The sequence below is a fragment of the Heliangelus exortis genome, chromosome 11 (assembly GCF_036169615.1).
Source record: "Heliangelus exortis chromosome 11, bHelExo1.hap1, whole genome shotgun sequence".
Classification (NCBI taxonomy): domain Eukaryota; kingdom Metazoa; phylum Chordata; class Aves; order Apodiformes; family Trochilidae; genus Heliangelus; species Heliangelus exortis.
In genome coordinates, this window is record NC_092432.1 from 20,737,978 (window position 1) to 20,765,157 (window position 27,180).

The window sequence follows — 27,180 nt, forward strand, 5'->3', positions numbered from 1 at the left end:
TCATTGCTTGCCAGTGAATGTTCAGTTCCACCCCAGCCACACAGTCCTGAAGCAGCCATGTAGGAACCAGAGGGAATGTCACAGGCATCCAGAGGAGTGGGGATATGGTCTGTATCTGACAGAGGAGATTATTCTATGGACTGGAATAAGTTCTCTGGATAGCAAATGGTGAAAACTAACAAGGCTTCTGTTCATTTAACATGTGCAATTAGTCCTGTGACATAAAACTAACCTTGACTTCAAAGGCACTCTATGGCGAAAATGGTATGTAAAGGGTCAGGAAAAAAAAAAGTAATTCTTAAATCTTACAAATTCACACCTTACTTTTGACAGGTAGGAAGCCTGTGTTTCATTTGCAGGAGCAGTGATGCAGAGGCAGCTCCCAAGAGGTGAAAACCTCCCCTGAGCCCAGGGGCGGGAGCCTCTCGGCCACTACACAGACATTGTGCCTGTGTCCCAGGTATTTACGTGTCCCCTAAGAACCTACAGACTATCTCACCGCTCTCTTTCGAGACGCACCGTTAAACCACGTCTTTATTTTATGGTGCTGACACACAAAGGGCTCCGCTGGGAGGGGGCTCAGGCGGCTCCTCCCGCCGCTCCGTTGCCCGGGGCCGTGCTCCCTCCGGCGGGCATCCGCGCTCAGCTCCACGCCACCAGACGCCGGGCAGGGCTTCCCCCCCGCCGGGCTGACCCTCTCTAAGGCTGGGCTTCAGCACCACCTTCCGGACCCGCCGCGGTGCCACCCCGGGGGCGGCGGGGCCGGCTGCTCTCCCCGGGCTGCGGGCAGGCAAGCCCGGGAACTGAGGGAACGCCCCTCGCACAGCCCGCTGGCGCGGCTACTCCCGAGGCTGTCCCCAACCCTCAGAGCGCAGAGCCGCCACGGTACCCCCGGTGCCCCCCGGTACCCCCGGTGCGTCCCGGTACCGCTCCCTCACGGCTCTGAGGCCGTGGTGGAGGGGCACGGGGCGGCCCCTGGCGGGGGCGGGGTCAGCCCCGCGAGCCCTTCCCGCCCCGCCCCCTCGCTCCCCCAGCGGGAGGTGTAGCGCCCCCTGCCGGCCGGCGGGAAGCCCGGGGAGCGGTGCCGGTGCCGGAAGTGCGCGGAGGGGCCGAGCCCCGGCCCGGCCCTTCCCTTCCGGGCGGCGGCGGCGGGAGAGGGGGGGGAGCGGGGAGCCGGGGCAGTGAGGGCCGCAGCCGGGGCCGTCATGAGCGACGTGGTGGAGCGGACGCTGAGCGTGCTGCCCGGGCTGCTGGGGCAGCACAAGCCGGGCGCCGGGCCGGGGGATACCGGAGGGCCTGGCAGGATTTCGGCCAGCTCGCGGCTCGGCAGCCTCATCCGGAGCATCACGGCGCTCACCTCCAAGCATGTACGGGCGGCTCCCCGGGGCGGGACGGGACGGGACGGGACGGGTGGCTGCTGCTCCCGCCGCGCCGAAGCGATCGGGGGCCGGGCCCTACTCCTCTCCCTTCCCTGAGGTGCCGGTGCCGTCCCGCGGGACGTTGCGGGCAGGGCCCGTGTCTCCCTTCAGCCCCGGGGTCGCGTCCCGCTGTGCTGGGTAACCCGGCCATGGCCCTCCCGGGGTGCGCAGCCCTGCCCTGCCCTGCCCCGTGTGCGGGCCCCTGGGGCACGGCGTGGCCTCCGGTATCGCAGGCGGGAGGTGGTGCCAGCTGTGAGGCGGAGGCGTGTTGATAATTATAGAGTCACAGAATCACGGAATGGGCTGGGTTGGAAGGGACCTCAGAGCTCATCAAGTCCAACCCTTGCTCCACTCCCCCCGTGGTTCCCAGCCCATGGCACTGAGTGCCACATCCAGGCTCTTTTGAAATATCTCCAGGGATGGAGAATCCACCCCTTCCCTGGGCAGCCCATTCCAATGCCTGATCACCCTCTCCAGAAAGAAATTCTTTCTAATGTCCAACCTAAACCTCCCCTGGCACAACTTGAGACCTCTTGTGCCCTCTTGTCTTGCTGAGAGTTGCCTGGGAAAAGAGCCCAACCCCCCCCTGGCTCCAACCTCCTTTCAGGGAGTTGGAGAGAGTGATGAGGTCTCCCCTGAGCCTCCTCCAGCCTCAACACCCCCAGCTCCCTCAGCCTCTCCTCAGAGGATCTGTGCTGGATCCCTTCCCCAGCCCAGTTGCCTCCTTTGGACCTGCTCCAGCACCTCAATCTCCTTCCTGAGCTGAGGGGCCCAGAACTGGACACAGGACTCAAGCTGTGGCCTCCCCAGGGCTGAGCACAGGGGCAGAATCCCTTCCCTGGACCTGCTGGCCACGCTGTTCCTGAGCCAGCCCAGGATGCCATTGGCCTTCTTGGCCACCTGGGCACACTGCTGGCTCCTCTTCAGCTTCCTGGCAATCCAGACTCCCAGGTCCCTCTCTGTCTGGCTGCTCTCCAACCACTCTGTGCCCAGCCTGGGTGTGGCTTCTCTGACCTCTTGTTTCATATTTTGCTTCCAAAATTTATGGGGGATTGAAGTATGAGGCCTTATCTTTTCTAGGAGGAAGAGAAATTAATCCAGCAGGAGCTGAGCAGTTTGAAAGCAATGGTGTCAGCCCCCAGCACAACACTTGTAAGTTTCTCTTGGTGGTTACAGGCTGTGGGAACAGCAGTCACAGGGTGAAGGAAAAACAGTGTTCTCACTATTTTTGCCAGTGGAGACTACATATTATCTGTATTATAGATATTAAATTGGCATTAAAGGCAGCAATGTCAGTGGTTTTTAGGCGTGGTTAAAATAGTGAGGACTTTTTTCTAATCAAAACACTGATTCTGTTTGATGTGAATAGACTGTGGCAATATGGTGCCCAGAGCCTGTCATTCTGAAGTTTCTGAAATAATACTAACAAAAAACCTAGGTTTACTGCTTCCATGGAGTGCAAGACTGACATTTGTTCTTAAAATGTTTGTGCTGTATAAGAGGCTGTGCTTCATTGAATGTTTTGCTGCCCATGTCTGAGTTGCAGGGGTTGATATATTATGATTTGACTTGATTAATGCATGTCTCAGTCCCATTAGTGAAAATTTTTAGAGAGAAAAATAAAAGTTTCATCTCACACATCTACAAACACATCCTAGGGCAGTGTAGTAATGGGTAAAAAATATTTTGGACTAGCAGTGTGATCCCAGTGTACCCAAATTTTAGAAAACATGAATGCAGGTTTTTTGTATCAGATGAAACCTACTTCATTAGAGTGAGTGAAGAAGTGCATAAACCATGGCTGACTTAAAATTCTCAATTTTTATCTTTCAGAGACTCATGAAAGAATGTATGGTAAGACTCATCTATTGTGAAATGCTGGGATATGAGTCTTCCTTTGGATATATCCATGCAATCAAGCTTGCACAGCAAGGAAATCTTCTGGAGAAAAGAGTTGGTATGTGCATGGAACTGTAGCCTTGATATTATTCTCAAACCATATTTTAAAAGTTTCTTAGGATTCATAACTTATGTAAAAATGCAACTTAAAATATTCTTCTTCTTTCTTGCTCTTTTTTCATAGTCTGTCACTCTCTGAAAGTAACTAAATCCATTGTTTGTGAGCTGCTTTGCTTGTAGAACAGAAGGCAGGGGAAATGGACTTAAGTCATCAGTTGTTTTTCAGTTGTTTTGAATTGCAGTGCCAATAAGCAAGTAATTTACAAGAAATTGTTAAACAGCACATCAAGCTGAAAATGAGTTTCTGTCAGGACCTGGTTTCTTTTTCAAGGACTGTGGTACAATACTACACAAAGATGCTGCTGTCTGACAAATGTCAGGCAAATATTTTGTGTTTTGGTGCTTGTAGGACTTTTTAGTTTAGAAACAAGTGTGGGAAGTGAGTGAGACAAACACAGAGATAGCATAGGTGCAGGAGTTCTTGAGGAAATCTGAAAGATGAGTTCAGATTTCTTTGAAATTTCATGCCATTGTGATTTCCTTGCCTGCCAGTGTGGCTGTTAACTTGTTTCCAGTAGATTTAGTTTGAAGAAGCTGTCAGTTGTTTCGTCTGGAGAATTTCTTTGCAGTTGTTGATTCAACTGCCTAGTGAAGACATTTCTTCTTGTTTGCAGAGAAAATGGTTTAACTCCAAGGAATACTATGTCTGCATACACAGAAGGAAGGCAATGTCATGCAGGATATGCTTGTTTGATATCCTTTGTTTGAAATTCATCTGGATCATCCACTCAAGTGTTGGAGTTTCTGAGAAAATGTATTGCAAGTGATGATCTAAAGTTGCTTTACCCCTGAGTCATGAAAGCCAGTGTGCAGCTGCCCTGGTAGGGATTAAGAAATTCTGTCTTCAGGAAACCTGGGAGGGCAGGTGGCACGCTGCTTTGAAGAAATCTCTGTGACCTCTGTAAGTGTCAAGAACCACTGTGTCTTGTTATGAGTTGGACTGAGACCTTTCCATGCTGGGGATCTTTTGGAGAAGGCTTTGGTGAAGCAGCATTATTTAAATTTTTTTTTTTTTTAAATGCAGGTGGCTTAAAGTTCCCTGGACACGAAGCACACTTAAGCTTTGATGTCCTAAAAGCATGTTACAAAAAGGGTGTGTGTTTTGGCTGTTGTTTTGGCAAATTCTGCAGTTACATGTGATGTATGAGATTGACCTTGTCTGTTCCTGGTGCAGGTTACCAAAGCCTGTTAAGGAGATGTGATCAGTTGATCCAGGGAGGATGGGTTACACATTTACCCAGTGTGAGCCTCAGTGAATGAGGGTGAATTACATTTTTGTAGGTTTCCTAAACTGACCAAGTCCATAGTTTCACAAGCAGGTGGTTCAGTTTGATAGCCTGGACAATACAGTTACTTGGATCAGAGTTGTTAATTTTCATCCCTTAGCCCTGAATTAACCAAGACCCTTTTTAAGATCCATCTCTAATGTAAATCTGGTCATGAGCTGTGCACACACTCCCCACCCCTCCATTTTAAGTCCCCTAGTTTAAAGCAAGAGAGATCTTGAAGAAAAAGTTTCTGGCAGGTTTCTTTTCCAGGGTTCTGGAATTACTTCTTCCTTCTACAGAAAGAGCAGAGAGATCTTGACATAGGAGAGTGACTTTACTTCCTTATTCAGAGTTGAATATAAAATTTTTTTGAACTGGAACTGTGTTATTTGAAAAAAAAAAAGAGAAACAGATGTGAGGAAGTGCATTTTTTGTGTAGTCTAGAAGAAATATACTTTTGCCCATGCTAGAGAAGGTACTCTCTCTCTAGGAAGCATTCTTGGCTGCTTTTTAGTTTTAACATCATTGTGGTATCTTACTTTTCACAGCTTATAAATAGTTGTTATTTGTTGAACTTTACTGCAGCTTATAAACATAACTGGTTTACCTGGAAATAAATATAGTCATTCAATAGTGGTGGGGTTTGTTGTGGCTTTTTTTTGGTTGGATTAACTCTTCTTGGATTATAGACTCTCTTGGGCTTTCTACCTTGCAGTGGCTTGGCAGTAGTAATGGTGGCTGCTTTCTTTTCTAGGTTACTTGGCAGTTTCTTTGTTTCTGCATGAAAATCATGAACTGCTGCTCCTACTTGTGAACACAGTAGTGAAGGTACAGTGTTTTTTGGAGGTCTGGAGGTAAACTAAACTCTGGCCAAGTCTTCCTGTTTTGTGTCATGGAACATGAGTTATGAGCTCTCTTAAAGTTGCTGTTTCTTTGGTTAGCAATGGAAATTTGAAATGGCTTTCTCTGGCTTTTTAATTTAATCTTTGCAGTCTTGTTGTTGAAGCCATATTTTAATTCATTATTTTCAAAGGAGATACACCATAAAATTTTCTCTATAAAATGTTCCAGTTAAATATATTCTCAGTTCCAGGAGGAGCCATCATTCATGTTTCAATGTAAACTCATCCCACTGATCCAGCTGGGGACTCTGCATAGTTTTTCAGTCAATTTCAGTAAAGAAACATTGACAGTAGCTGTATGTGTTCATCTCACATATGTTTAAAATATGAATGTGGTTCTAAAACATGAATGTGAGGAGCTGCTTAATCCTTCTTCCTGATGAGCTCAGTGAGAGCTGGCACTTCCCAGACAGGAGCAGAGAGCAGGATGCTTGCTGTGTATGGGGTGTGCAGGTGAGCTAGATTCAGCCTGCTTGTTAAAGACTGGGGTGTGTCTGCAAAATGTAAAAGTCTAAATAAAAAAATTAACTGTCTTATTTCAATGATTGTGACAGGACTTACAGAGCACTAATCTAGTAGAGGTGTGCATGGCATTAACCATTGTCAGCCAGATCTTCCCACGGGAGATGATTCCAGCTGTTCTTCCTCTGATAGAAGACAAGCTTCAGCATTCTAAGTAGGTATTAATTTATAGAATTTCAGGTGGCTTTTTATGATTTAATGACTTACTTTTGTAAGGAGTTTTAATAAACTGGTGTTCTTTCTGAGTTGCTCTTTCTAATAGTTACCTTTAGAAATTGTCCCTCTCCTGAGTTTTCCTCTTGGATTCTTGTCTCATTTATTTACAATTTTGACTGAGTACTGGATAGGTATCAATTTTTTTTTCATAAACAATGTTGATAGGAAAATACAACTTGCCTACTGGTGTCCTTTGAGCAATTATGTGGATGCATAAGTGTTTGTACAGTTTAGTGGAGAAATGGACTAGGATCCCTTGAAGTACTTCACTAATACCTTTTTTTTAATAAAGTTCTGTATATCTGCAGGTATTAGTACCCTTGAATTGTTAATTTTTTATTTATAATATCCCATACACAGAGGATTGCATTATAAGTTGACTGATTACATATGATTGTTGATTGCAAGGGGAACTGCTGAATGAACTGATTCAGTAATATCTACACAGATACTTTTTAGAGATGCATATGTGACAACAACTTTTAAGTTGGCTTTGTCACTTCATCACATAGATGGTATTTTCAAAGTCATTTGCAATCAAATATGTAAAACATGGGTTCTCATCTCTCCAAATCTTGATGTCCTGACAGCTGGCCACATAATTTTACATTGCTATAGAAATAACAAGCACAAGTTGTTTGGTTAAGTCAGGTACTTAAAATACACAAGCAGCTTCATTCTGTTTTGTGTAAATCTCATTTCTCTTCAGGGAAATTATCAGAAGAAAAGCAGTTCAAGCTTTGTATAAATTCTATCTCATTGCTCCTAACCAAGTTCAGCATATCCATGATAAGTTCAGGAAAGCCCTGTGTGACAGGGATGCTGGAGTCATGGCTGCTTCTCTACACATTTATCTTCAAATGATTAAGGTAGGCAAAGAATTAAAACTGCAACTAAACTGAAGTGTTTTGGTTTAAATATACACTGTACTGTACAGAGGTTTTGCAGAAAAAAAAACTTGTAATCATTAAAAAGTTAATTTATGTGATTGTAGGCATCTTGTTATGTTTGTTCTAGCTGTCCATTTAGCTGGGCAGGTCACTCCTTGCATGATAGAAATGCTCAGCATCATTTGCATCCTTAGCTACAGGACCTGACTTCTACAGTGTGTTAGAGTTTGCTGAAATGTGCTTGTAATTCTGTTGGTTGTTTTTTTGTGTGTTTTTTTTTTACTGTTTCCTTCAAGTTGCATTCACTCCCTTTATAAATGTGTGAGAAAATAGCATAGGTTGAAAATTAAGAGCTTGCAGGTGCTGTGGGATGAGATTAGAAGGTTTAAAAGTGAGATTTAAAAACCTAAAGTCATCAGTGTAGGTATTTTGATCTTACTCAAGTTGTTGGTTATTTTGACTTTTGAGGTGCTGTATCAAAATGTGTGAATTATATTTCTTTTTCATTTTGTAGGAAAACTCATCTGGATACAAGGACCTGACTGGGAGTTTTGTAACTATCCTAAAGCAGGTAGTGGGAGGAAAGCTTCCTGTTGACTTCAACTATCACAGTGTGCCAGCACCATGGTTACAAATTCAGCTTTTAAGAATATTGGGGCTGCTAGGAAAAGATGATCCAAGGTAACCACATCTTTCTTTGCAATTATTATTTTGGAGGCAACAAAGAGTCGTGATCAATAGACAGCTTCTGGTTTTGCTTTTTATTAGAGGATTTCAGTGTTGAATTTCTTGTACATTAGTTACTAACCAGTACAGTAAGCACATACTTTTTAAACTTCAGAATTACTTTTGTGGCTTCTGGATTGGCTAAACAATTTATTATTATGGGTTATGCTTGATATATATTTTTGCTAGAACTTCTGTTACTAGGCTAGCAGGCACCTGTGTGAAAACACCAAGTAGAGCTCTTTTAAGGAGGTGTCATTTCCTGAGGATACAGTTGTCTGTGAGCCTGTTCCTGTTGGTGTTTTGTTGTTTACACACAAGCAGCCAGGGAAGTATTTTTATTTTTGTGATATGGTAAATGTTTCTTTTGGAGGCTGCAAACACCTTGTTAGGTGCCACTTAGAATCATGTTATAGTGCTCTTCCTTGTTAAAGTCTGTGGATGTGAATAAGTTGTCTTAGATATTTCAGTACTGGTGCTTGAGCTGTTTGCCAGAACAAGACTACATGCTTCTTAATGCTGCAAATAATTTAAAATAATTTTTTCTTGTAAAACAGGACAAGTGAATTGATGTATGATGTTCTAGATGAGTCTTTAAGAAGAGCAGAGATAAATCATAACATTACATATGGTAGGTGAGGTCATTTTATATTTTGATTTAATTATTAGTATTTGGAAAGATACTCTGAAACAAATACAACTGAAAATGTTGAGTAGGTGAAATACTCATCCAGTACTTCTGAAAAATCTAATTGTATTCTTACTAGACACTTAAGAATACAGTTGTTTAACTAGTAAATTGTATAACAAGTGATACATGTCCAGCACAGTTTTCTAACATTGAAGTAAAATGTTTTCTCTACTTGGGATTAACCTTAGCTCAAAAGTTTCTATGCTGTGTTTGCATTGTCCATGCCCATAATTACAGAAAGTGAGCTTCATTAAAACTCTTCTTGAGCTTAAGTTGAACTAAATGATAAAAAAAAAATCCTAGTAATACATCTCTGATTTAGAAATGCTTAGATCTTCTTTTCACTGCCCTGTGAAAGGCAATAAAAAGTGTGCAAGACTGACAGCATCAGCTCTTTACAGCTGTAGAGGATTCTTCCTCTAGCCACAGCTAATAAAAATAACACCTCTGGATCTCAGGGACAGTGGTGCTTGTGAAGATGTTTTTGGCACACATCTCAATTTAAAATTTCTAAAGCATGGTAGAATGCTACCATAATTTCATTACCTTCTCAGTAGAGAAAGCTGCATTTGTTGCTGGAGCAAAGTAAATTAATAGGTGTGCAGTTGAGTTTTTTCTAATAAAAAGTTGAGCATTTTATTTGGATTTTTCTTTGCCTTCCCCTCCTCAGACACCCACATCTGATGTTCTAGAAGACAACATTAAAAGCTGTTTCACAGTTAAAAAAAAAACCAAACAATTTTTTACTGTTATTTTACTGTTGAAGTAAAGCCACAGATGTTCTCTGAGTACCTGTGCTAATGGAATGGCAAGAAAATAGAGACTTAAAACAGCACTGAGGGGAGAAAAAAACCCATGGCCCAAAGGTCTAGGTGTGTGTAATGCCTACTAAGTATTTACTTTCTAAAGCTTCAATTCCACTAAAAATGGAAGCTTTGGGGAAGTATTCTTGATTAGTAAATAATGAATGAGGAAGCATCTGTCAGATGTTTAGTGTATTCAGTTTAATGCTTTTACTCTTTTAGAAGAGAACATATGGGAAGTGTGTGACCTTATAATACAGACAGCTTGCATTTGCACTTACTGGGAGTTGAACATTAAATTTGTTTTAAGCCCCTACAGAGCCAAAGTAGGCATTTTGTTATGATTTATACAAGGACATAGCATTTAGGTATGTAGGTGTTGTTAATGTATGATAAACTTTTTCTAAAACTTCAGTTGATGATTCCAGACAAATGAAAACTGGAATTCTGAGTGCTTACTCTCTCTTGCCCAGAGCCCTTGGTTATTTTGTGTTTCTTGCTTCTGGTAGGCAGTGGAGTTAATACACTACTGTGTCTTGGATTTAGTTTGGTAATGCTTAAGAAGAGAAGTTGATATGGTTTAGTTTGGGTTTTGTTTGTTTTTAATAAGGACATTTTTGGGATGATTTTGGCTATCAGTAGTGGATAGGAAATCAAGTTGCTTTGGTGAAAAATATTTTGTCTCAAATCCTTTATAGTTGGTTTTCTAAACACTGTCCCAGTCCAGTCCCTTAAGCCACTACAGAAGACTTCAAGGTTGAAAGAACTTTAAAGACAGAAAGTTGTGTGCACAATGGCAAAGGCTGGTAAAAAATGTATATACTAAAGGAGATGGTCTTTAATTCTGTTTCTACTCATGTCAGTAGGTACTCTGCAGTTAGATTCAGTTGGGGGTTTCACAGCACTGAAGTTCCTTGATACAGTCCATGAGCTTTGTTGCTTGTTAAAAGTTTTTATTTTATAGAAGTATGTAGTACACACTAACTACATGATGTTTTCCCTTCTCACAGCCATCTTGTTTGAATGTGTCCAAACAATTTATACAATTCATCCCAAGTCTGAACTACTTGAAAAGGCTGCCAAGTGCATTGGGAAATTTGTTTTGTCACCCAAAATTAATTTGAAATACTTAGGTAAGGGTACCTGATTTCATTAAGATGTTTTTAATGTGGTCATAGTGGAAAAGATTCTCTAATATTAAACTTCCAATCACTTATATTCTAGGCTTAAAGGCTCTGACCTATGTTATCCAGCAGGATCCTAATCTGGCACTTCAGCACCAGATGACAATAATTGAATGTTTGGACCATCCAGATCCCATTATTAAGAGGGAGGTGAGTGAATTTTTAAAAATAAACAAACTTTTAAATGGCTGATATGCTTTCTGAAGTAAGTAGTGTAAAAAGGCATTTTATGTTCCAGCTATTGTGAGAGACTTCGTGTTATGAACAAGATGGGTGTGACAAGCTGTGTAGATAAGCACTGTATTTTATTTAAAACTTGCCAAATGTGGTTTATCAATGTGGCATCACAAGAAAGTATTTCTGCTTGCCTGCTTCCCTTTTTGAGTCATCAGAGACAATTATGTATATTTTTGCTTTCTCTTTCAGACTTTGGAGCTTCTCTATAGAATTACAAACGGACAGAATGTAGTTGTCATAGTTCAGAAGATGCTTGACTACTTAAAAGAAAGCAAAGAAGAATATGCTATCATCAACTTAGTTGGCAAAATAGCAGAGCTAGCTGAGAAATATCCTTTTATCTTTCTAAACCTTTTGAGTCAGAGCTCAGGCAAATATGTCACTTGTGCCTTTCAAGACATCTTTCATCATCTCTGGGTGTAGGAAGTGTTACAGCTGTGCTTTCTGTTCTTTCAAATGCAAAAGAAAGTGCATACAAAAATGACCACAGTGTTCTTGGTTTTCCCTGAGAGAAGTAATGGTGCTCAGAATACTTTATTCTGGTTTGTGAATTTAGCATTAAAACCTTATACTTTTAAATTAAAACTGAAGTCCCACACAACAGCGTGGAGAGAGATCCCTCATTGCTACCTTGTGTGCTTTTCTGTAGTTGTGGGGATTATCTTCCTGTCAGAGAACTCTGTTGTGGTATGGATTTTAAGAATATAATATTTTCATAGGTTATTTCATATTATTTCACTGTGCCTTAGAGCTGAAAGTAATGATTAGGTGTTTGGAAAATGGTGGACATTTCTGTCAGGCTTGCCATTGCCTGTTTTCCTGGATGTATTTTCTGATCATTTAATTTGTAAGCTCTTTCTAACAGAGAGCTACCTTACATTCCTGTTTAACACAGAGAATGGTGTACCAAAAAAGCTGTGTTGTCATGCAAAAACAGGACAATGACATTAATGTTTCTGTACTGTTGAAAGTTTCTATTCAAGTAAGTGTTCAGTTTTAGGATTTACTTGAGGAAAGGCAACTTCCAAACTAACTTCCAAAGTTGGCAAGGGCTGTTCAAATTTTAAATTTATTAAAAAAAAGCAATGATGCTTTCTGTGGAGTCCACAGAAGTGTTGTGGTTTTTTTTTTTTCACTAAATCAAGAGCAAAACACTGCTGAAAAGAACAGTTCATAGATAATTGATCAAGTGATAGTGTGTAAACAAGCTCAAAAGATTATGCTGGAAAGCTAGCACTGAACAAGTGTAACCTTAGAATACAGCAGAACAGGTTTCCAGAGGTAAATTCTTGTGAACATATCTGCTCATACTTTGTGAAGTCTACCTAAACTCTTTATTTTTCACTCCTGTTCATGCACAACATGTATGGATTGACAAGCTAGAAGATTGCATAGAGAAGAGATAGCTGCTAAGGTCATGCACAGGCTTCTCCGCCTGACTTTCATGAAGTTTACAGGAAACATTTTATAAAAGATACAGGAATATTTCCTCCTCATTTATATTGAGCTGATATTTGGCCATCAAGCCCCAGCTTAATGGGGAGAGAAGATGGGCAGCTTGTTTGTAGAAAATTGTTTTCCTTAGAGAACATGCTAAAAGAGAAAGAAAAAGTTGTGCCTTAGCACTTCATTCCTTAACATCTGGACACGTATGCCCCTGACAGTGAGTGGTTCATCCAAACAATGAATGCTGTGTTCTCAGCTGGAGGTGATGTTGTGCATCCTGATATCCCAAACAACTTTCTGAGGCTGTTGGCTGAAGGTAACTCCTCAAATGCCTGGAGGAATTAATATGGGTTCCTTAATCATTTGGCTTTTTCTTTTGAAATGCACTTTGAAATATTTGATGGGGGGTATTATTTGGGTCACAAATGATGTGTTGCTTTCTATCTAGGATTTGATGATGGGAAAGAAGATGATCAGCTAAGGGTGTATGCAGTACAGTCTTACTTAGCCTTACTTGAAGAGGAAGGTGCACTGTATCCACAGAAATTCCTTCAAGTTATGAGTTGGGTAAGGTAGACACATAGTCAGAATTGAATATACAGACACAAGGTGGTGCTATTTTTAATAATTATTTTTAACTGTTTCATTTTTACTCACGGGTATTCTGCTTTTACTTTGAAGTCAAGATAATAAACTAAAATCTACTTTCAGTAACCTCTTTTGGTGCCTGACAACTATTTAGCTTGTCAGAGTTTATGGAAAAACTGATTTACTCCCTTTAAGAAAGGTGACTATTGGAAAGGCTCAGCAGCCACATGAATCTGACTGCATGCTGAGAGCCTTTGTCTTCTTCAGAAATAGGACAGATGAGATGTGGTAGTGAGATGCATTTTTGGCCTTGCAGGCCAAGTGCTCTTCTAGTATTGCCTGGCAGCTGGGTAAGCTTCACCTTCCATGCAAGGAAGAGGTTGCAGTATGAGCAAATAATGATTTCTTCAAGACCTAAATACTATGCTTAGCTTTCTTTTCAAGGCAGCCATTTGATTTCTAAGCTAAAAGTTGGAGTCTGAGGTGAACACAGATAATTTCAAGCCTTTGACATCAAAAATGCAAAACAGTAAAAAAATAATTTAGAACATGATTAAAGAATATTTCTTGATTGTGAGTTGGTTTTCATGTTATTATTTAGTACTGCAGTCAGATTTCAAAACTAAAAGCACTGCTTTTTGTGACTAAATGCATATTTTGTCTTCTCTTTGGGAATAGGTTTTGGGGCAATATTCCAGCCTTGTTACAGATGTTGATCCAGAAGTTATTTTGACAAAGCTACACAGCCTGCTGAAGAAAGCTTTTGTTACTTCTGAAACTAAAGTGTGGATAATGGCTGCAGTCACCAAGATTGCATCACGTACCTCCTGTTCTAAAACAGTTGACAAACTAATCCAAGAATTCAGCAACTCTCTAGACACCAGGATGAGACAATTTGCCTTTGAACTGAAGCATCTGTGTGAAGACAAAGCACTGATGAAAAACTTGCTCCCATTTGATGCTGGTTGCAGTGACATAGTGGTAAGATAGTGTGTGTGTTCCTCATCAACTGTTTTAGTTTGAGTGGTTGAATATTTTGCTGACTGTTTTTTGGGATGAGTTAAATTTAACAGCTCTGACCAGTGTCAGTTCTTAATATGCTTTCAGTGAATTTTCAGATAAATATTTTTTCAGGTTTATGTGATGAATCAGTGTTCTCCACTGAAAGATAAAGAGCCATAGTGTGTAGTTAAAGGCTTGTTTTAGTGATGTAGCTGCTTTTTAATCCTAAGGCTTTCCTTCCTATGTGGAAACTGCTGATATTTGCACTGAGGTGTCCATAATAAATGGGTGGAAAATTGTATTGATAATGCTGAGGGTTTTGAGGCAGATATTTTGTATTCAGTATTTTTATGTAACACTAAGATCAACTATTTAGGAAAACTCCCCTCTCTTTTTTTGTATATTTTTTTCCTTGTTTAGTCAAAAAAGAACCAATTATTTAGGAGAACTCCCCTCTCTTTTTTTGTATATTTTTTTCCTTGTTTAGTCAAAAAAGAACCAATAGCAGAATAGTTAATTTAAGTTACGTCACTCTAGCTTAAAGTGTGTTTTCAACATATTGCTTAGCATTTTCTGTTAATACAGCAGGTTTACTGGTAGATTTGGTAATTGTGAGACACAAAACCCTGATTTTGCTAATAAGGCACAATATTATTCTGTGTAGGTAGATGCCTCTTTGTCTTTTCTGGATGGGTTTGTGGCTGAGGGACTTGGTCGTGGTGCAGCACCATATAAGCCTCATCACCAGAGACAAGAGGAGAAGCTTTCTCAGGAAAAAGGTACTGTAGCTTACTGCATGTATTAAATTCCTGGTAAATTAGCTGATAAGTATTAACAAATAATCTTAAGTGTGCAGTTAGTGTTATTTCTTAATGTTTTTTCTCAGTACATCTGCAAATCTCTGTACACTTGGCTAGGTTCAACTTAGATTTTAGTTCCACATCTGTCTGTCTGGTGTACATAACTGTTCATTTATCATAGGCTGCTGTTATGCAGATAAAAATGTTTTACTGTAATCTCTGTGGGGGTTTCTTTTGGGGAGGATTTATTTATGGAGATTTATTGGGGATTATTGAAGTGATAGTGAAGGGTTCCTAACTTTGTACCAAGTTACTTAGTCTTGACTGTGGAATTGTGGTTTGCAATAATAAGCACTGTGAACTTACTTTATGACACAAATTCTCTATTTCTTACCTAGTGTAGGTGCAGCTAAGTATCTGCTTTTATTTACAAATACCCCAAAACCTGTAGTGCTTTTTTTTCCTTTTTTCTTTGCCATAGAAATAGCCATTTTAACCAGGCACATAAGGATTTCTTTTAGACACTGTTGAATGATTCACTTGAAAGCTGGAGAATCTTTCTAACTAAAATATACCTCTGCTTTGCTTTACTGTCTTGGAATTAGAAAAGAGTCTAGTATACTGGAGCATATACATTTAAATTCTTATTTTTAAATAAGACTTTCAGTGTGCAGGTTAATGCATACAAAAGTTGTCTACTCATGTGTGTACCATAGCAGAATTTAACCCTTTCCTGAGATTATTATAAATTCAGTTTATTATATATACAGCCTCCACTTTAAGCCTGTTAGAAAATTCTAAATTGTGGTGGAGAGATGTTAAACAAATTCAAATATGTTGAAACTGAATATACTGTTTTTTTTCTGTGCATGTGAAGCCCAGTAAGGTATACAATACAATGGAATAACTGTATGTCTGCTTGAGCTCACAATAGGACTTCATACTGAGGTGTTGAGGATGAAATTAGTAGTCTTTACTACTGAAGAGCATCTGTTTAGCACTCAAGTTTTCAGGAAAGCCCCTGTAGGAAGCAGATTACAAATTGGTTTTTTTCCTCAGTAATCACAAGTACTGATTAGCATCTTCCCCTGGTTCATAAGTTCTCCAGGAGGTAAGCTATAGATGAAGTGGAGTATTCAGAAATACTCCAGAAGGGGAGTGTTCTGTGTTTATTGAAATTCTTTGTAGGTAAGTTTATTGTTGGGTTGGTAGAGTTTGGGTATCTCTGTGGAAGGTGATTGTCTCCAAGGCACTCGGATCTCTGTTCCTTCTTGCTCCCTGATGGGACAGAACACTCCTGAGCTCTGAAGTTGCATTTATCAGGAGACTTCTCTCATCTGAGGTGTCCAACAGGTTTCCTCTGCTGCTTCACTTTGCTGGGAAGAAGAGATTGTAAGGCTGGAGTGGAGGTGAGGGAAGGGGACTGTACCCCTCCATGGTTCCAGGGCTGCAGAGCAGAGACCTCTCACGTTACAATAACCATTTGTTACAGTCCTGAAGGGTTTTTAGAAGCTGCTCAGACTACATCCTGGTTCATAAAGCACAGTTAAGGTGGCTGGTCCTGATCTGCAAGTCTTAGTGAATATGATCTGTCACCTGAGGTGTCAGGTATGTTTGCAAAGCAGACAGGGATGTATGGATGCAATGCTGTGACCTCAGTGTTATTTAGGCCCATGAACAAATGGAGAACTCACTTACTTAGATTCAATTCAGTACTCTACAAATATTAACTATTGGCAGATGTTTTAGTGATATGCTGTAAAGCCACTATTTTTGTTTATCTTCATTATTTATAAACAAATACCAAATTAATGCATCATTTAGATAAATCCTTTATATTTCTAGAAAAGAAAAACAAATGGGAGAGCAGAGTCTGCATTTTTAATGAGGATAGGATCTTGAAAGTTTATCTATCTATGATATCTATCTATCTATCTATCTATCTATCTATCTATCTATGCAGTTTATCTATTTTCAGAAAACAAATTTCTTTCTTACCCTTTTATGCCTCATTGTACACTAAGATTCTATTTGTCTTGCAGCTCTGAATTTTGAACCTTATGGATTGTCATTTGCTTCAAGTGTGTCTTCATCTGGCATCACTGGCAGGCAGTCCCCCACTGGTTTGTCTTTTGCTTCTGACACGTCTGGTAATAGTGCTGAAACTGGGCATAAAGAGTGAGTTAATTTCTGTCTGTAATGAAAAACACTTAAGCTTCTCTTCTGGTCAGTATCATCTGTCTTTGCTTCTTTGTTATGTGGAATTAAAAAGAATACAGTTGAACTCTGTCATGTAAGAAGAAATTCAGGATGGCATCTTTGGAATAACTACAAAAAAGCTGATTCAGTTAGGCTGTTTTTTCACTTTGTCCACAAAGTATGAATTAAGTGGTAGTTAATGCAGTAAAACTGGGACAGGGTTACCTGATGATTTCATGGTGAAGTAGCTTTTCTTTTTTTTCAGTCTACACTTGCCTTTTATGGGCTTATAACAATGCCTTTTAGGGAAACTTTTTTAGATAAATGGTTAAGATATACAGAATAAGATACTCCCTAACTATTGGAACACTACTAAATTCAATACCATTTTTTCATACATATTAATAACTTCATTTACACTGTCATAAGCTGTTATGTAGAAAACCTTGAAAATTTTTTTTTAGATTTTTAATCAGTTTGTAAAATAATTTTAAGTGAGGCTTTTAGGTGAAAGAGCTGCAGCATTCAGCCTGTGTCTGTCAAATTAACTTCTGATAGAAGTCATGGTGTGTGGCAACATGATTACTTTTTTGTAAGAAATAGAAATAACTTTTCTAAATCTCTTCTAATTTTTAATCTCATAAATTATTTTTAAGGCATCAACATTAGACCTATTTAGGTATAGCTAGAGATTCCTAGAATCTTTCTGTTGGCAATAAAGATAGATACCATGTTATTCATTGCTTAAAAAAAAATATTCCAATACATTATAAATGTAGCCTGAAATTTTGTATGAAGCTGGCAAATACAGGCTACTACTGGCTGCAGGTGTCAAGTGCTGACTTAGCACAGGTCTGTACTTAGTGCCTTGTCCAAGTTAGTATTTGTAGGGTGTTTTAAAAGTAATGAGTGACATCACTAGCAAGTAGATGGAAAAGTGTTTGTTTATATTCCACTGCTAAAAGTGTATATTCAAAGTACCCAAGCTGTGAAAACTGTTTGAAGTGTTGGCATGTTCTTATGAACAATTTTCCTTGGGTTAATCCTGGTTTTTTTTTTTGCCTTTTCAGGACAAATGCTTTGAAACTTGAGGGAGTACGGAAGCTCTGGGGGAAGGAAGGCTATCTTCCAAAGAAAGAAAAAACAGGGAAAGAAAGTGAGCCACAAACTGTTCCTTGTGGTGGCTTACTAGCAGGAGAGGTGGGTGATCCTCCTCCATCAGGGCCTGAGCAAGCTGCCATTCTCTCAGAGGAGGACAAAGAGAAGCAGCAGTTGGCATCATCTTTGTTTATTGGACTAGGGTCAAGTGCTGGTGTCAGTCTGGTAAGTGGTTCTTCTGTGATCTGTCAGATTAGGGTTTATATATTGCCTGATTTACAATTACAGATATATGTGCAAGTGGAGAACAAATAATTCTGTGGTAAAACCAGGCAAAAAAACCTTGAGTCAGTAAGAAACTATTGAAAATTACTTTTGTAATCTGATAACTTGTTAAGAGCCTGAAATGAGTTGGATATTACTTGATCAAGCAACCTTTGGAGTAGAACTTCCCTCTGTTCACACGTTGCAGCTTCAAGTTTTAGTCTCAGTTTTCCCTAACTGTTCCTTGACCTGACTTTGTAGAACTGTTGGTTTACAGTTGGCAGTAAGGTTAGAGCTTTTTTCATGTATGGTAATTTGTGAAACATCAGAAGATTAATTATTAGGTCATCTTTTTAATACTGACACTATCATAATAGCCAGCTCAAATCATGGCACTTGTCACTGGTTTAACTAAATAATATTTACTGTGCTTGCTTTTTAATAGGAGTTTTTAGGTTTTTAGTGAACCCGGAGTCATTCTTGAGTTACAGGCTAATCTGAAAGAAATACAACAAAAGCCTGTTACTGGATTTATTAAAATGTTTAGAATCTATTTGTCATCCAAATTGATTCCTCAGTCATTATTTGTCTTGTTCACTCTGTTTTATTCTGTTTACAGTAACATATGGTTGCTAGAAACTCCCCTACTCATTGTTTTTGTTGTTTTTGATTTTTTTTCTTTCTTTTTTGTTTTCAGATGGGGAAATCAGATACAGTTACTCAGAAATTCAAAAGAAAATCAAAGATAAATGAAACTCAAAATAGTGAGGAGATTTCAGGCTTCCAAAGCAGTGCTGCATTAGATTTTGATCCTTTACTTGGTACAGCACCTCTTAACGTGGAAGATTGTGAGGAAAATCTACACACAAGGTTGAGGAAAGCCTCCCTATCTTCTTCAGATTTTGCAGAAGATACTTTTGCATTTGAAACACCTCAGTCTGAAAAAAAATGTGGGCTGGATGACAGACTTCCAGATAGCAGACTGTCACAGTCATCTTTGTTTACTGATGGAAATATTGAAATTCTTCAGCCTTCTCCAAGTGCTCAGTGTGAAGGTGCCAGTAAAACACCACTGGTCCCTGCCTTACCTGAAGAGCTGGAATTGCACACTCATTCTGAAGTGATGGAACTTTGTCAGAATGATGCCTTAGTTCTGCATTTATGTAAGGTGTGGACAAATGACTCTTTGTTGCTTAATGTTTTTATTTCAAATAAAACCACTTCTGCACTTAATGCCGTGAACGTAGTGTTTGAAGAAGCAGAACATTTTCAGGTAAGAAACTTTGTTTACATTAGATTTCAAATCCACTTGGAACTTGCTTTTTGCTTGCATTTAAGTGTGCAATATGTGGGTTAATGTGATAGCCATACCTTTTTCCTAAAGCACGTTCTTAAAAGCTTTTGTGGTGTGGCTCTTACATCCCAAAGGGTAATAAAAGAAATCTCAGTACTAAACTTAGTGTCATTTGGTGTAAAAGTTAGCATCTCACTTTTTAAATTCACTTTGATTTTTTTTTCCTTCTGCTTACCTCCATGTAACAAATATGTCTGATTTTTCAGTTCTGAGTTCCCCTTTTTCCTTGTGTTTATGACTGAATGCAAACCTAACCACTCATAACGTCCAAAGAAATCACTGTGTAACATTTTTTTTATCTGAGTCTGACTGGGTTTGTGCATTTGTTTGCATTTATCTGATAGTAGACATGATGCAGTGTCATTCCCATGAAGCTGTGTAAGCTTGCTTCAAGTTTTTGGGTTTCTTGTGGTTTTTTTAAGCATCAGTCATATTTCACTCTTGTTCACTTATATTGATGTTAGAGAGAAGTTGCTCAGTTTATTATTTTTTTACATCAGCTACAACTGATATTTAACTATGGTTGCTAGAAGCATGCAACAGTCTTCACTGAAAGTTCACTTAAATAATTGGAAAACTGTTTAGGAATTGCTGTTAGCATGGCTATCCATAGATCTTGCAGAAAGCAGCACAGAACCTTGTGAAATGAGGTAAACCTGGGAAATGAGGTAACAAAGAGTTAAGCAGAGTGTATCTTAGAACTGATTTAATCCAGCAGCTGCTTACTGCATATAAATTTCCTTCCCATGTTTGTCTTAAATCAAGCCTGTCCTGATGTTGATAGTAAGGAAGCATCTCATGTCTGGTTTTGCCTTGTAAATCATACATAGGTTTTTACACAGACCACTACCACAGATAGAATCTGTGTTGCTTGTTTGTTTGGAGAGGTCAGGGACATGAGTAATACTTAAATTATCCTTGTAATTAGGGATGATGTCTGAACTCCTAGCATATAGCTTGGTGTATGTTGCAATGTTGCTTGCTCATCTTTTATGTTAATTCATTTTGGGACTCAACTACAGAATTCAGGTTCTTGGCCGTTAGTTCTCTCTCTCTCTGAGCAATCATTTAAGGGCAAGGGTGGAACTGACAGAGAGACAAAAATGTGTTTTAATTCTCACAGAACTTCTGTAGATATTAATGACTGATTTCTCAGCTCTCACTGAGGATAAATGGCAGGTCTGTTCACTTGCCAAATAGTCCAAGAAAAATTGGTTGAAATAAAAGGCACTTGCACAATTTTATAGCTGTATCTTAGCCACTTACACTGCTTGACAGTAAGACTTATATTCTGTATTCTTCTTAAAAAATTAATCTAGATTTTGGAGAGTCTCACCTACCAGTTTCCTGTAATTGAAGCTCAAAGTGTGGAACACTGCCAGAAATGTGTGTGGATGGAGAAAATCTCTGCACAGGGAATTATTTCTGGTTCTGTTAATTACCAGTCAGAAATGGAAACTTGCCTTGAATTTTCAATAACTTTGTCATTGTTGGACTTCATCAGGTAAGTAAAATAAGCTGCAGTTTTTAAAAACACATGTACTCAAATAAGTATTAGACAAGAGCAGGATGATTTGGGTATTGATTATGAACATATAAGGCTTTATCTTGAACAGGGAATTGAGAAGACTTTTAAAGATAGTAAATGGTTATTTCTATGCTTATGGGAAAAAGTTCCAGGAGAAGGTATAAATCCAGTGAGAATACTGACAGTAGCTATGGGTTACAGTCATCTGGAATTACAGAAGGCATATTGAGGAGGCTGACAGGACTGAGTGAACAGGACATGCTGTTTTAAAATATGGTATAGCAGAAACCTGTCAAACTGAAATTAGTGACTTGACTACAGAGCCCCAGACGTTGTGTGAAAAGGCTGATGGCCTTTGCATAGGACCTTTGCTCATTCTATTCATTTTTGAACACTGCATTTATTTTAGAAGTAGAAAAAGCAAGTGGGTTTTTTCCATTATACTTTTCTGTTTTAGTGAAATCCATCTTGCTTCTCATAATGAAGTCTGCCTCTCAATGAGCTTGCTTCATCTTTTTCAGTGGGCAGGTAAATAGCTGAAGGCTGTTCACTTTGGTCTTTTAATTTACATAGAATAATGTGTTATTTTAAATACAGAGAACTGAACAAGGAATATAAACTTTTAAAAAATGTTACGCTGAGGAGAGGAGAGGGTTTTTTAATACCTAATTTGGACAGTAGAGCAAGCAATAAGCAAAATCAGTTGCTTTTCAGGTAGAATTTTGGGGAGACCAAATTCTGAATCATGTGTCTTACTTTGCTAAGATATGTTGTGAACTTATTTTTAGGCCAATGGAAATGACTACAGAAGACTTTGGAAAGCTGTGGTTGTCTCTTTCTAATGATGTCAAACAGAACATAAAAATGTCATCTTCTCAAGATTCCCTTTCAGAAGCTCTGAATACACTACAGCAGAAGCTGAAACTACATATAGTTGATATTATAGGTAAGTCAAAGTATACAGTAGGATTTCTTACAGCTTGTAATTTATCCCAGGAAGATAAATGCATGGAAGCAGGTATCTTATAGTTTAAGGCAGGCAATGTTTGGGAGCATCATAAACACATGAGTGGTGTCCTGTGGACTTTATTTGCCCTGCTTGGTTTCTGTGTGAAGACTGATGTAAAGGTTCAGGTGTAGAGTGAACAGTAAATTTTCCAAGGGAGCAAACTGTTGCACTATAAAGAGTTTTGGACAGGAAAATGGGAATGAAGCTATCTGGCAGCTGTGAACCTGGGATTGCTTGCAGGAGGCATTTTGTGACATATTAGAGGAACAGGGGTAAGGCTAAAAGAGAACATCAGAAACTGAGTTTGAGAGAGAGAGAGAGAGGTGTTTTTTGTGAACTATGCTATAGCTATTGTTACGTGCTAATTGTTGCTTCATTTTTTTTTAATTTTTTTTTTTTGTGGCCTCTGTTGTTTGAAGGTAATGAGGGAATACTGGCATGCCAGCTGCTTCCATCTGTACCCTGTCTGCTGCACTGTCGTACTCACTCAGGGATGCTGGCTCTGTGGTTCAGATCACCTTGTTCTGCCCTTCCAGATGGTTTGCTCTATCAGTGTCAAAAGGTGATGGAGGAATCCTAATAACAATAGTGCCTGTCTTAATGTATTTGGTGTGTGAAAAGCAAAGGAAGATTTACACAGTTGCACAGATAATTACCAAAGCTAACTTAAGGTACTGCTTCTCAGAAGTATTGCAAGTTTTCTTCCAGCTGGCATATGTCATGTTGACTTGTGGGGGAAGAATGGTGACCTAAATAAGCCTGCAAAAACATGCTCAGGACTGTACAGTGACTAACAATCTTTAAAAGTGTTGTTACCTGTTTAAGTGAAATGTATATTACTTAATTTTGTTGTATATTACTGAAAATATTTATTTTTATTATGCGGCTTTTATAGATGCCAACAATTATTCCTCATAGCAACTACTTAAATATTGTTTTAAAGGAAACATATCTGCATTTTTGAGGTCAGACTTGATCAGTTATCAGGATCATCTGATTTTATTTTGATATTTTTTTCTAAAGCTGTTTTTAAGCACTGCTGGCAGAAAGATCTGCATTGGTGGTTGTATAAAGTAACACGCAGAAAAAAAATGCATGTTTTGAAAAGAGTTAAAAGATTTTAGTAAGCAACACACTTGCTGGGATCTTTGATATTTACCAGTTAAGTGGTAAATTCTAAACAGATTTTTGACAGGAGGCAGGCACGTGAGATGTATGGAAGCACCTCATGGGGTAAGATCTAAGGCCTTTCATGTTAGTTCCTGTCTGCAGTTCTTCCTGCTTTGAATCTCAGTCATATTCCCTTTCCTCAGAGGTCTGTGACAGTCACTGAATATTTGTCCATGTGTGAAAATAAGTTTCATGTGGGTCAAGTCTGAGATAACTGAGCTGGGTAGGAGTAGCTGGCTGTGGACATGTTGGCTACTTGGTGGTCAGCTGGTGTACATGTTCATTGCTCTCCAGTCAAGCCTATAAATTGAATGTGGTCAATGTTTTCATGAAAATTCACATTTAGTTTTTACTTCTAATTATTTGTAGCCTCAGTATGACTCTTCAAAGGTTTGACTTGCACAGATGTGGCTGTATTGTGTGTGCATGGCCAGCAACTGCAGTGAGGCATAAAGGGTGTAAATCAGAGCAGCAAACATCATAAATGTGTCTGCCTAGGTTGTCTCCTTTTCTTCCCAAAATAGCCTCACAGTCTTTGAAATCCAGCAGTCTTAATTTATTTAGATGCTAAATGAAAACTTTAATACTGTTTAATATTATTTATTTATAGCTGGTTATGGTTTTTTATTTAAAACCATCAAGGATTGTATGCACATTTCAGACATGGTATAAATGGATTCTACAGCAAAATTCTCTCCTTTGTGTGTTCAGTATTAACAAGGGAATTCTGTTTTTCAGTGTATCTCAGTGTTACTGAATCTCACCTGGTAAGCAGTGGCTGTAAAGGAAAATAAAGTGTTGCATTACTTTGGTAACATTTTGATAATTGTTCATGAAATCACAAAAACAATATTATTGTGCTGATATTTCTTTTTTTCCTTTTTTTTTTTTTTTAATTCAAGCCACTTGTCTTATCACAAGTGCTAACATAGAAGCACAGCTGCTCTTTTGCTGTTCCACTGCTCTCTTACTGAGGACTTTTAAGTGCACTGAACCTGTAAATACACTTAAATGTTCTGCATACTTGGCACTTGAAGACAGTTTATATAAAGGAAAACTGTTTTATAGTGGAACAATTTCCAGCAAACTCTTTTCCTGGTGGTACATCAGACTTGTGTTACATAATTGGACTTTTGTAACCATATCAGCTGCAATGGAAGTATTTGTTTCTGGCCTGTGCACTTAAACCATTTCAGCAATGAGATGTTCAGTGCCCAAGTGTTTAGAAAGAACAGCAAAAGACAATAATGCCTTCTGTTGTTCTTCTGGAATGTTCTTTATAACCTTTTCACTGTATGAATAGTGTATATTAAGCTGTCAGTATGCAGATTTGAAGAGTTTAATGGTAGCACCACATAAAGGGCTTTGCAGGGATTTGTATCTGTGTCAGTTTTTATTTTTGGATTGTCCAGCAAGTTTTTAAAATCTGTTACCATCTTTGCATTTCTTGTAGTTCAATAAAATTCAGCTTCATGTAAAAAAAAAGTTTGATACTTGTTAAATATTCATTGCTCTCATACAGAGCAGCATTTCTGTGTATTCAGAATTAGGTTCTATTTTAATAATTTCACTTTGCATCTGAACAGTGATGAAGAATGTAACATTGCAGAGGTCTTGCACCTATTGGCCATTTAAATATCCTTTGTCTGATCCTGAGGTACAAAAAGAATGGAAGAGTACACTTCAGGACTTGGAAAAGCATTCTGTGTGCCAGCTCATGTTACCCAATAGGCTTTTTGAGTACAGTCAGGTTGTGGGATTTGTTTTTAGGCATCAAAGAAGACTTTGGGGTCTCTTTTTATTCATAGTTGACAGCAGTAGTTTTTTTTATTTTAAGTCCAGTGCTAAGGCAACACACCACTTTCTGCTATATTGATAAGAAGTTGGAAGTTTGACATAATTGCTGACCTGTAGGTGGTTGCAGCCCTGATCTAAATTCTGAGGCTGTTTTGTGTGGTGTGGCTGTTGGTGTAAGGAGTGGATGCTACACTGCAGGTCTGGCTCAGTTGAAGAGCTTAAGCCCTGGAGAACCTCAGCAGTTCAGTGCTGGAAATCCTCTCATCTTGATCCATCATCCAGTTGTCTCTAAACTGAAATATAGGTGCCATACAGTTGTACAAAATTCCCTCATTTAGTTCTGTATTGAAAATCCCTCAGCAAATACCTTCATCTTCTGTGGTGTTCCCATTTACTTTTCTTTGTGACTTCCTAGATCTTGGAAGATTAAGCTGTTTCCAGATGAAGGGACACGAGCTGAGTACAAATAGACCAGAAGGGAGAACTCTCCTAATGCAATTAGCACAAAGAAGTTCACTTCCAAGAGGCAACCAGAGGCCAATCAGTGTATAAAGTGACCTTTCTGAACTGGCAGGTTAACTGTGGTTTGGACCAAACTCCAGGTATCAGGAGGCACCAGTGTTTTACTGCTCTGTGCCAGGGGCAACTTAGACTTCTGGACATTCTGGAGCCAACAGATAAGTGAGTTTATTGGATGTGTATTTCACCTGTCAGATTTTGCCTCCTTGACCCAAGTATTTTCAGATATTTTTAATGGAACAAATATTTTGGTAGGAAAATTTGTGCAAGTGCAAGATGGCAGTGTGGTATAGTGTGTTTTCCTAAACATATGACACAACAGGAGATTTGTTCTGTTACTTTCTGCTGGGTATTTCCATTCCATGCTCTCATCCCTTAAGGACCTGAGGGAATGTATTTCTGGAATGGATGGCACAATCGTGAGGTTTTCTTGTACCTGCAAAGAGCTCATTAATTACCTTGCCTGATGGTTTCTAAATACTGGAAAGGTAGTTCTCTTCTATAGAATAAAAAGCTGTATTATATTTTCTGTGTGGTTAAGATTGTGCATTGTCTTTTTCTGGCATTTATCACAGCATGTAACAAACCAGAAGCAGGCCTGTTGGAGTCACCTAGGTGAGACTTGCTTTTGCATTTCTGTGAAGTGTGATAGGAGGTAATTGTGTTTTACCTCTTGGTTCTCTTCTGGGTCAGATATTTATATGCTTTTCTGTGAGCATGTTTCTCTAAAGCAAATAAGATTACATGTTCTGTGCAATGTTCAGTGGTACACGTGCAATTCAGGATGCCAGAGGTGGTCAGTCCTTGGAGAGTTTCTTGAATGTTAATGTTTTTCTCTTTATGTAATAAAGTTGGCAGTGATGTAGCAAAGAATATTGTGTCCTGCCATTATGTGATTCATAAAATAAAGCTGACAGCAACATTTTCCCAGGGGTGTGGCTCAAAACACCACTTACTAAGATTGCTTTAAACTTCTATTTTAAGGTAGTTGGCAATTTTCTCTTTGTGCCAATCTTTGATTGCTTCCAGTATAATTGCCATGTGAGTTGCTTGCAAATCCTGAGTTCTTTCAGTCAAAACAGTTTGCCTTTTCTGGGAATAAGGACAGGAGAATATATTAAACATTCTGGTAGGTTCTAGAATCACCATGTTTAGGGCAGGGATTTGAAATCTGTCAGGGATGTTTCTTCTAACTTCAACCACATGCAGCTAAACTGAGCTAAATGCCTCATGGAAAGCTTACAAGAAGGTTCTTGGTAGAGAGCTGGATCTTGGCATTTAAGATCTGCCCTGGCCCTGACACAGGCTGCCCATGGATCTTAGAAGCACCACCCAGGCTGAGCCTGGGGAGAGACTGGTACCTGGAAGCAAGGAATTTCTGCCATTTCCTACATGGGAGGGAGTGACTGAGCTGCACTACTGAACACATGGAACCAGCATCATTTGTGTAGCTGAAGTGCTTGAGAACTTTGTGGAAAAGCAGAAACTCCCTTAGCTGCTAATGTGTGGTTGTATTGCCTGTGTGGGATG

At 39.4% G+C, this 27,180-nt stretch overlaps 2 protein-coding genes across 3 annotated transcripts in view; one reads left to right on the forward strand and one right to left on the reverse strand.

Annotated features, from left to right (window-relative positions):
• The window catches only part of SCG3 (secretogranin III), a 33,566-nt gene extending 32,914 nt beyond the window's left edge, over positions 1-652 (reverse strand). Inside the window, exon 1 of the mRNA XM_071755201.1 lies at positions 520-652. The gene's annotated coding sequence lies outside the window, so the exon portion shown is untranslated. The remainder of the gene's footprint in view (positions 1-519) is intronic.
• A 492-nt stretch (positions 653-1,144) lies between these two features.
• On the forward strand, positions 1,145-26,523 carry AP4E1 (adaptor related protein complex 4 subunit epsilon 1). Of its 2 annotated transcripts, XM_071755200.1 has the most exons (22): positions 1,145-1,367; positions 2,499-2,570; positions 3,252-3,375; positions 4,052-4,338; positions 5,460-5,533; positions 6,162-6,283; positions 7,055-7,214; positions 7,750-7,916; positions 8,519-8,592; positions 10,466-10,588; positions 10,680-10,789; positions 11,066-11,205; positions 12,526-12,638; positions 12,771-12,889; positions 13,589-13,891; positions 14,577-14,691; positions 16,755-16,890; positions 17,982-18,234; positions 18,971-19,546; positions 20,947-21,131; positions 21,944-22,101; positions 22,584-26,523. In XM_071755200.1, exons 6-22 carry the CDS (start codon positions 6,195-6,197, stop codon positions 22,742-22,744), a joined length of 2,982 nt encoding a protein of 993 aa, XP_071611301.1. In that variant the 5' UTR covers positions 1,145-1,367; positions 2,499-2,570; positions 3,252-3,375; positions 4,052-4,338; positions 5,460-5,533; positions 6,162-6,194; the 3' UTR covers positions 22,745-26,523. The 2 variants fall into 2 exon arrangements, with proteins under 2 accessions (XP_071611301.1, XP_071611300.1); XM_071755199.1 differs by lacking the exon at positions 4,052-4,338 and having other exon boundaries at positions 1,154-1,367.
• The last annotated feature ends 657 nt before the right edge of the window (positions 26,524-27,180 follow it).

Excerpts from the sequence above, each read along its gene's own strand:
- AP4E1 (XM_071755199.1), top strand. The coding sequence starts at position 1,206 with ATGAGCGACGTGGTGGAGCGGACGCTGAGCGTGCTGCCCGGGCTGCTG. Across the intron at positions 3,376-5,459 it reads TCTTCTGGAGAAAAGAGTTG|GTTACTTGGCAGTTTCTTTG; the intron begins GTATGTGCATGG and ends TTTCTTTTCTAG. Across the intron at positions 7,917-8,518 it reads CTAGGAAAAGATGATCCAAG|GACAAGTGAATTGATGTATG; the intron begins GTAACCACATCT and ends CTTGTAAAACAG.